The 8,973-nt window shown below is 45.0% G+C and overlaps 1 protein-coding gene across 1 annotated transcript; it reads right to left on the bottom strand.

Annotated features, from left to right (window-relative positions):
• Positions 1-2,209: 2,209 nt before the first annotated feature.
• Positions 2,210-7,205, bottom strand: LOC120395843 (olfactory receptor 52E2-like). The gene is made up of 2 exons (XM_039520593.1): positions 6,292-7,205; positions 2,210-2,225 (listed from the first exon to the last, which is right to left on the bottom strand). The coding sequence occupies exons 1-2, from the start codon at positions 7,203-7,205 to the stop codon at positions 2,210-2,212; spliced, it is 930 nt and encodes a 309-aa protein (XP_039376527.1).
• Between the last annotated feature and the right edge of the window lie 1,768 nt (positions 7,206-8,973).

Genomic DNA, 8,973 nt, shown 5'->3' with positions numbered 1-8,973 from the left:
TCCTTTCCTCAATAGACAAATTGCTCACACTGTGTCAGAGGCTTTTTGGTGATTAAAAGCTCCTCTTAGATGTATGATCTTATCTAGATTGAAATTACCTTCTAGTGGGCATTGTTTAGATGGATTTTCATGCGTGTAAAGATTCCAGTTCTCTAAATACCTGCAGGTTTTAGAACCATAATGTACGTACATGTAATATGCTGGGGTACACTTAGGGGGTGAGAGGGAATGCTTAGACTGTCCCTCACCCATATTCCAATCACGCACACAGGGAGGGTGCCCTGTCTGCGCTAGTGGCACATAAACTAAGGATCTTTCCCTACAGGGCACTCACACAGGAGAGACTAACGAGGATGCCCACGACCCTCCTACACCTCCCTTCACCAAAGAGCGTCGGCTAGTCTCAGGGAGATGGCGCCGCTTACTCTAGTTGCATCCAGTGAGATGATCAGACTCTCAGTAGCCAACACGGAAAGGAAGGGGGGAGGGAAGATGGGTTCACATGCTCCTAGACCCAGGTAGCTTCCTTGTCGGACGATGCCAGGCCAAGTCAGCTCCCGTGGGTCGGATCGTCTACAGATCCTCTAGTTAGCGGGCTTGCGTTAGAATATTTCTGGGCGTCTTCTGGTAACATCCTTTCACACTGGTGTACACACACCAAGGCCTCTATTTCTAAATACCACGATGCATCTATACCTTACGTCCGGACTCAATACACATGAGGCGGTAAAAACCCCTCAGAACCGGTGCATTAACCTAATGCATTTCCCTTATGCATTAACCTTATTGGGAGCGGCCAAACTAACAGTTCCCCAGCACTGCATACAACTACCTTATTGCGGGTGGCAAAACTAAGTCCCCAGCTCCACATAAACTAACCTTATTTGGGACGCAAAACAGTTCCCCAGCACCGCTATGTATCTGATCTTGCTGCACAGTCAATAAATTCAGATGGCGTGAGCCCAACAGGGACAGGCAGCCCCACGGACAGTCCTCCTCTGATACCCCAATAGAGATTTCAAAAGGTCTCATATCTTTCTTGTGGCGCCATGGGTTCAACGGGGAACAATCCGTAGCAGCAGCCTGTGTCTCAGCAGGCGTTGCCATACTGGACGAGCCCCCAAAATTTTCGGAGAAAAACTTAGATCTCACTTTTAGGTTGGGTGCAGCAGAGTCAGATCCTTTTTTTCTCTTTACAATTGCATAGAGGGAGGGAGTGCGCTAGGGCACAGGGTTTCCCCCTCCTAGGCAAGTCTCTCTCCAGGTAAACAATGACAGCAAGCATTTATACTTTTTGTTACCTACAATAATGAGCAACAGCTGCATTTTGTTTATACATAGGCTATTTTGTTATCTTATTTCTCTCACTTCTATTTAGATGCCAATTTACATTCCTTATTATCGACACAAGGTCGCAACGACTTCTCCCACAGTTCTTTCCCACTAACTTCACACAATCCTCAGTTCTACAAATCTCACATTATTAGGGTTACCGCCAGCCTGACTCTTGCTAACAGAGACTGTCATTCATTGAAATCCCTGTCAGTTCTTGCTCTACTTCCACAACATCCAGATGCTGCTAATCTCCTAGAGGCTGAGTGAACCCCACTGGGATTGGCCCTCAGCATTGGATGCTGCTACATATGCTGGGGTGAGACAGGCGTGGGACACGGCTACCTGAGGGGGATTCCCAGGGAGACGCTTCCATCTCAGGATTCACAGGTACCATCTCTTGCTGAGGAGGTCACCTGCTCGACAAACCCAGTGTAACATGTATGTGATGGGATAGAGAGTAAGTCTGTGTCCTTTCTGCTCTTCACATCCTCTAAACTGCCCATGGCCCCTGCCACAGGGAATGAATTTTGTCTCTCTCACAGGGCAAAATGTCACCCTTCACTGGGGCACGAGTCTGACTGGCTGCAAGACCTGAGGTGGCTGCATTTCAGTGGCACACTGGAGCCTTCAGGATGAAAGGTTTTACTACAATTACAAGACAAGGCCAAATTCTGAGGCTGTGACCCATACTTTCCTCAGTCCCCAATGAGGAAACCCCCACTTGGAGTCAGAACTGAGTAAAGATTTCAGGAGCCAGCTGTGTGTGAATGCAGAAACTGTCTCCTCCTTCTTTTGCATTTTAGGAGGAGGTGGGATTGCCCTCACTGGCGGAAGAACCCCAGCCATTGGTGTTAGCAGTGTCTACACTGATGTGCTACAGCAGCACCACTCTAGCCTCGAGCAGATCTTCCAGAATAGCATCCAGTCTGGATCTGCAGAGATGGATAAATTGGAGAGAGTCCAGCGGAGGGCAACAAAAATTATTAGGGGGCTGGAGCACATGACTTATGAGGAGAGGCTGAGGGAACTGGGACTGTTTAGTCTGCAGAAGAGAAGAATGAGGGGGGATTTGATAGCTGCTTTCAACTACCTGAAAGGTGGTTCCAAAGAGGATGGATCTAGACTGTTCTCAGTGGTAGAAGATGACAGAACAAGGAGTAATGGTCTCAAGTTGCAGAGGGGGAGGTTTAGGTTGAACATTAGGAAAAACTTTTTCACTAGTAGGGTGGTGAAGAACTGGAATGGGTTATCTAGGGAGGTAGTGGAATCTCCTTCCTTAGAGGTTTTTAAGGTCAGGCTTGACAAAGCCCTGGCTGGGATGATTTAGTTGGGTTTGGTCCTGCTTTGAGCAGGGGGTTGGACTAGATGACCTCCTGAGGTCCCTTCCAACCCTGAGATTCTATGATTCTATGATTCTATGGGGAGTTGGAGAATCCACCACTTTTCTTTGGGGTGTGTCCAAATGACTAATCACTCTCAGTGCTAGGTATTTGGCCCTTATTTCAAACAAGAATGTCTCTGGCTTCAGGCTCCAGCCGTTGGGTCTTGCTCTGCCTTTCTCTGCTAGAATACAGAGACCATTATTACCCATTGATTTCTCCTCATGAAATTCTCCACTTGATTGTCTTTTTCATAAATTAAGTCCCTCACTCTCCAGCCTTTTCCTCAGCCTCCAATCATTTTTGCAGCTCTTTTCTGTAGCCTCCCCAATTTTCCCACATCCTTTTTGAAATGTGGATCCCAGGACTGGACACAGTCAGTTTCACCAATGCCATGGGCAGCGGGAAAAGCGTCTAGTGAGCTGGACCCATGCAAACAAAATGTTTTAATACAATCAAATCCAAAATGATTCTCTCAGAACCAGGAATGCAGGCCTGACCCACAGGCAAGGGCACTTTCTTATGGACTGGGGGGATCCTGAAAAGACCATTCTGCCAATATTTGGGGCATCTGCAGATTTTTTTGCGATGATTTTCTATTTCCATCCAGATCATTGATGGAAATGTTGAATACCATCAGGCCTTGAACTGATCCCTGCTGAACCCCACTCACCCCATTCACTGACAATGGCCCAGTGATAACTGCTTTCTGAGATCGGTTAGTTAGGCAGTTTATATGCATGTTACATATGCTCTACTGATATTGCACTGTGTTCATTTTTAATCAGTATATTTTCCAATATTAAATCAAATACCCCATAGAAAGTTTATTACATCTGCATGGTTTCCTTGATCAACCAAAAGTGCCCTCTCATTAAAGGATAAAGTCAGATTTATTTGACAAGACTGATTTTCCATAAACCCTACTGTTAACTGGCATTAATTATAATCCTAGACTTTTATTTTAAATTAATCGCATATCAGTTTTTCTATAGTTTCCTAACCCTCTGAAATCTTTATTAACTTCCCCTTTTAAAATACTTTATATTTAACACAGAATTGTCCTCTCTTTGCTTGTTTTTATTTAAAACTTTCCTTCTGCATGATTGCATACTTCTGATTCCAAATGTGATGCACAGCCTCACTCGTCTGCCTCAGAACCCTGCTCCCAACCCTCAGCTGCTTTTATTCGGCTTCCTGGCTTCCCTCACTGCTCCGGATTGGCCAGTCGGCCCCGCTGCTGCATCCTGTCTCCACTCACTGTAATCTCGTTGTCAGGCTGCAGCGGCCCCCATTCCGGTCCTGGAGTAGAAGGATCCCAGCTGGGGGGAGGGAGGTGGAGATTGTGACATCCTAGCACCCCCATATTCACCACTGTTTTATAATAATGGCATGTTGTGTGCAAAAGATGCCTTATGAGGTTCCATTCGAAAAGTATTAACCTGTTTAACATTAATATCCTCTTAAAGGCTATGTGCTGTCATTGTATATGAAGTTATGATATTTAGTTATATATGTGCTACTAAAATATGTTGTGGGATTGGGAAAACCCACAAGCAGCCTTCAGGTACAACAAAAAATAGGACAAATGATGTTAATGGCTTATAGAGGAAATGCACAAGGATTAACACAGGAAATGTGTAAAATAGGAACCTCTCAGAAATGGCACTACACCAGAACAAGTGAAACCCTAGCAAAGGCACAGGGCAATTATGTGTTCAAGAAATAATTTTTTTCCGCATCTGGAAAGAAGCAGCATGAGCTACGCGTATCACACGAGATGATGAAACACCTTCCAGTCCATTAGCTGTTAAGGAAGATTTAAACCAGCTTCTACTGTAGAACCTTAGAATTATGAACCACAGAATTATGAGCTCTCGATCAAGCACACAAACCTTTGGAATGAGAAGAATACTCAACCTGGGGGTTGGGACCCCTGAGAGGGTCACAAAGTTATTACATGGGGGGTCCTGTGCTGTCATCTCCACCGCAAACCCCACTTTGCCCCTAGCATTTCTAACAGTAAATATATTAAAAAGTGTTTTTCGTTTACAAGGGGGTCACACTCATAGGCTTGCTGGCTGAAAGGGGTCACCGGTACAAAACTTTATTATTTCTAGGATGCTGCTACCAAAAGACTCTAATTTGGGCCACAGAGTCACATACTGTTTGACGCGGGTTACAGCAAAGGGCTTTCTAGCAATTTGGAAGAAGACAAAAAGGGGAGAAATAACAGGATGTCAGTGTTGTCATTCTCCCTATAACAACACACCTGAAAGTACCGGAGGAAAAAGACAGAACAGGGGGGGAAATGCTCATCCCTGACAGAAAGTAGTCAGGCTGCCTGAGAAAGATAACCTCCTTGTACGCCCTAAATGGGTGAGACACTGCTGGATTCAGACACTAACTAGCACATTAAGCTTAGGTTGTAGTTTTGTTTTGTTTCTTATGATAATCTACTTGGATCTGTTTCCTTTCACTGATAATCATTTAAAAGCTCTCTCTCTCTCTAGCTACACACCCCGATTTTATATTTTACCAGACGGTGTTGTTTCAAGTGCAAAGAGGAAAGATCTCAGCCCATGCACAAAAGTCAGTGCACATCCGCTTTCCTTTGTAGAAATGGTAGACTGGATAATAAATTCATACTGGTCAGGTTTTGACCAGGGCAGGACAGTAGAGGTCTGGGATCTTAGGCTGGGTATCTGGGAGTATTGTGGTCGTAGGTTCTCTATTGCAGTTTCATGAGTGGCTGGCCAGGGCAGTCGTGAACACATCTAGGGGTGGTCCCTACCCATAGATGTTGAGATGAGGCAAGCTTGGATGGTTTCAGCTTGTCACAATATTACAATACAAGAGGGAACCCAGAATGGTGAGAAAGATGAGTCAGCTCTACCTCAGTTCCAGGTGGCAACCTGAGGGGACCCATTACATAGATGATCCTCATAGTGATGAGGGAGTGGATCGGAGTAGGAGCAGCGGTGGGGATTTTGGGGGAAAAGGTGGGACAAGGGACAGGTGTCCAGGTGTAACAGATGACCAGTGACAATTATGATTATAGTTAGATAGGTGGCAACCCTATGTGTTAATGAGTTGTACGGTACCTCAGTTCCAGGTGGCATCCTAGGGGGAAACCCATCACATAGATGATCCAGAGAGTGATGAGGGAGTGGAGAGGAGTGGTAAACAGGGGCAGAGCCTTGTGGGGTAAGGTCCAGAAGTGGGTGGAGCCATGACAGAAGATGTGTAGCAGCAGTGGGGATTTTGGGGGAAAAGGTGGGGCAAGGGGCAGGTGTCCAGGTTTAAAAGGTGTCCAGTTACAATTAGAATTATAGTTAGAAAGGTGGCAACCCTATGTGTTAATGAGTTGTACGTACACCAATTCCATAGTACGTCATGCTGAGAAAGCACAGTAAGGCCAGGAAAGGGTTTAATGTCTCTTTGACTGCCCAGTAAGTGATTCAGGGGAGACGGCCCAGCACCATGTCACCAGCCAGGTCTGCATGGACCTAGGTTTCAGACCTAAGAGCACCAGGAGAAAACTTTAGTCCCTTTATGAGTTAAGATCTGGAGCAGCCTGTCCCGGATCTGTTTGGTCCTCACCCCGTAGATGATGGGATTTAGCATGGGGGGCACAAAGAGGTAAACGCTGGCAATAAAAATGTGAAAATGAAGGGGTAAATTGTGCCCAAATCGGGTTGTGAGGGAAGAGAAGAGATTTGGGATATAAAAGGCTAAGATGACACAGAGATGGGAGCCGCAAGTCCCAAATGTCTTGAGCCGGGCGTCCTTTGTGGGGAGGCTGAAGATGACCCTGAGGATCTGGGTATAGGACACAACAATAAAAAACACATCCAGACCAATCCTACATAATAGCACAAATAAGCCATAGTAACTACTGACGCTGATGTCGGCGCAGGCCAGCTTCACCACTCTCATGTGCTCACAGTGCGTATTGGGGATGATGTTGGTTTTGCAATACGGCAACCGCCTTGCCAGTAAGGGATAGGGAAGTGCCAGCAAGCTGCCACGCAGCACGACGGCCAGGCCAATCTTGATCACCATGCGGTTTGTCAGGATAGTGGAATATCTCAGGGGATGGCAGATTGCTACGTACCGATCCACAGCCATGGCCACGAAGATCCCAGACTCGATAGCTGAGAAGCAGTGAACGAAGTACATCTGAGTGAGGCAGTCACTGAAATCGATCTCCCTGGAATTGAACCAGAAGATTGCCAGAATTTTGGGTATGGTGGATGTGGATAGGACCAGGTCAGTGACTGCCAGCATGCAGAGGAAATAGTACATGGGCTCATGGAGGCTCGGCTCCCTCTTCACAATGAAGAGAATAGTGAAATTTCCCAAGATGACTATGACGTACATGGCGCAGAATGGGATGGAGATCCAGACATGGGCCACCTCGAGACCAGGAATGCCCAGCAGGATAAAGGTGGAGGGGTTGATTAATTCAGTTGTGTTGGAATCTGACATGGAGCAGGGGAGAAGTTGTCCAACTCCAAGGCAGAAAGGTGTGTCCTAATTGGATTGGACGTTCCCCTGACTTCTTGTATCTAGGGTGATGGTTGCAGTGCAACTGCCTGGATGGGGAGACAATATGAATATCAGACAGTTCATGAATGGGGGCCACTTTAGTGGCAAAGTGAAGGCAGCAATAGTCATGGGAAAGCAACACAGAAGAACGTAAGAATGGCCATGCTGGGTCTGACCCAAAGGTCCATTTAGCCCAGTATCCTTTCTGCCATCAGTGGCCAATGCCAGGTGCCGCACAGGGAGTGAACCTAACAGATATTGATCAAGTGATCTCTCCCCTGCCGTCCGTCACCACCCTCTGACAAACAGAGGCTAGGGACACCATTCCTTACCCATCCTAGCTAATAGCCATTAATGGACTTAACCTCCATGAATTTATCCAGTTCGCTTTTAAACGCTGTTATAGTGCTAGCCTTCACAACCTACACAGGTAAGGAGTTCCACAAGTTGACTGTTGCTCCGTGAAGAAGAACTTCCTTTTATTTGTTTTAAACCTGATGCCTATTAATTTCATATGGTGGCCCCTAATTCTTATGTTATGGGAAGAAGTAAATAACTTTTCCTTATTCAATTTCTCCACACCACTCATGATTTTATAGACCTCTATCATATCCCCCCTAACACATGGGAGAAAAGCAAAATAGATACCAAAAGATACAAATTTGAAGTTCTGAAAATTGATCAGGGAAATTAAAAATATCAAGGAAAAATCCATGCTTGGCAGGGTTAAGGATCACAAAAAGGAAAATTCCATGCTTGCCAGGGTTAAGGATTTCTTAAGTATATTAAGAAAATAAGAAATCGCAGAAAATATTTCAGTGAGTTCCTAGAAGGGGAAGGAACTTTTAATGTTGAGAAAAGGCAAATGTGTTCAAGAAATAGTTTTGTTCTGCATTTGTAAAGATGAACTGTGATGTACTCATATCACCTCAGGTGAAGAAACACTTTCCAGACCATTAGTAGTCAAGGAGGCTGTGAAACAGCATCTACTGTAGAATCTGAGAGTTACAAACACCAGAGATCAGGAGCGACTGATAAACCATAAATCCCATTTTGAACCAATACACAATAGGCAAAAGCAGAGCCTCCTCCCACCTCAAAAAGGAGGCAAATGCAGGGCAGGTCTCAGTTAAAAGATTTGGCAAGGTTAGGAAACAATGGAAAAGCTGTATGGGATTTAAAAAAAAAGAATCTAGGAATAAAATTAATGCCACTCAACAACATGGTTTCTGAAAAACTGGTCTTCTCAAATAATCCCATTTTTTTCATTTTATGAGTACATGTTTGTTGATCAAGGGCACTGCGCAGATGCATTAGTTTTAGTAGGGGAAAATAATCAGATAAAAAAAAACGCAGTACAATATCAGTAGAACACACATAAAATGGAATAAAAACTAGCTAACTGACAGATCTCAGAAACCAGTTTTGAATTGACCATTGTCAGGGAATGTGGATGTTTCTAGTGGGGTTCTGCTGGGATTGGTTGTAGGCTGGATGCTACTCAATATTTTCACCCATGATCTGGAAGAAAATGGATAATCACTGCAAATAAAATTTGTGCAGAACCCAAACGTTGGCAGAGTGGTTACAATGAGGAGGCCAGGGCAGGCTCACTGATTGATTTGGAGTTTTTGGTGAGCCAGGCCCATGCAAAATAAAATGTTTTGATACACTCAAATGCAGAGTTATCATCTTGGAACAGGGAATG

This window comes from Mauremys reevesii, linkage group 1 (genome assembly GCF_016161935.1).
Source record: "Mauremys reevesii isolate NIE-2019 linkage group 1, ASM1616193v1, whole genome shotgun sequence".
NCBI lineage: Eukaryota > Metazoa > Chordata > Testudines > Geoemydidae > Mauremys > Mauremys reevesii.
The sequence above is the reverse complement of the archived record's forward strand: the minus strand, read 5'-3'. Positions and strand labels throughout refer to the sequence as shown.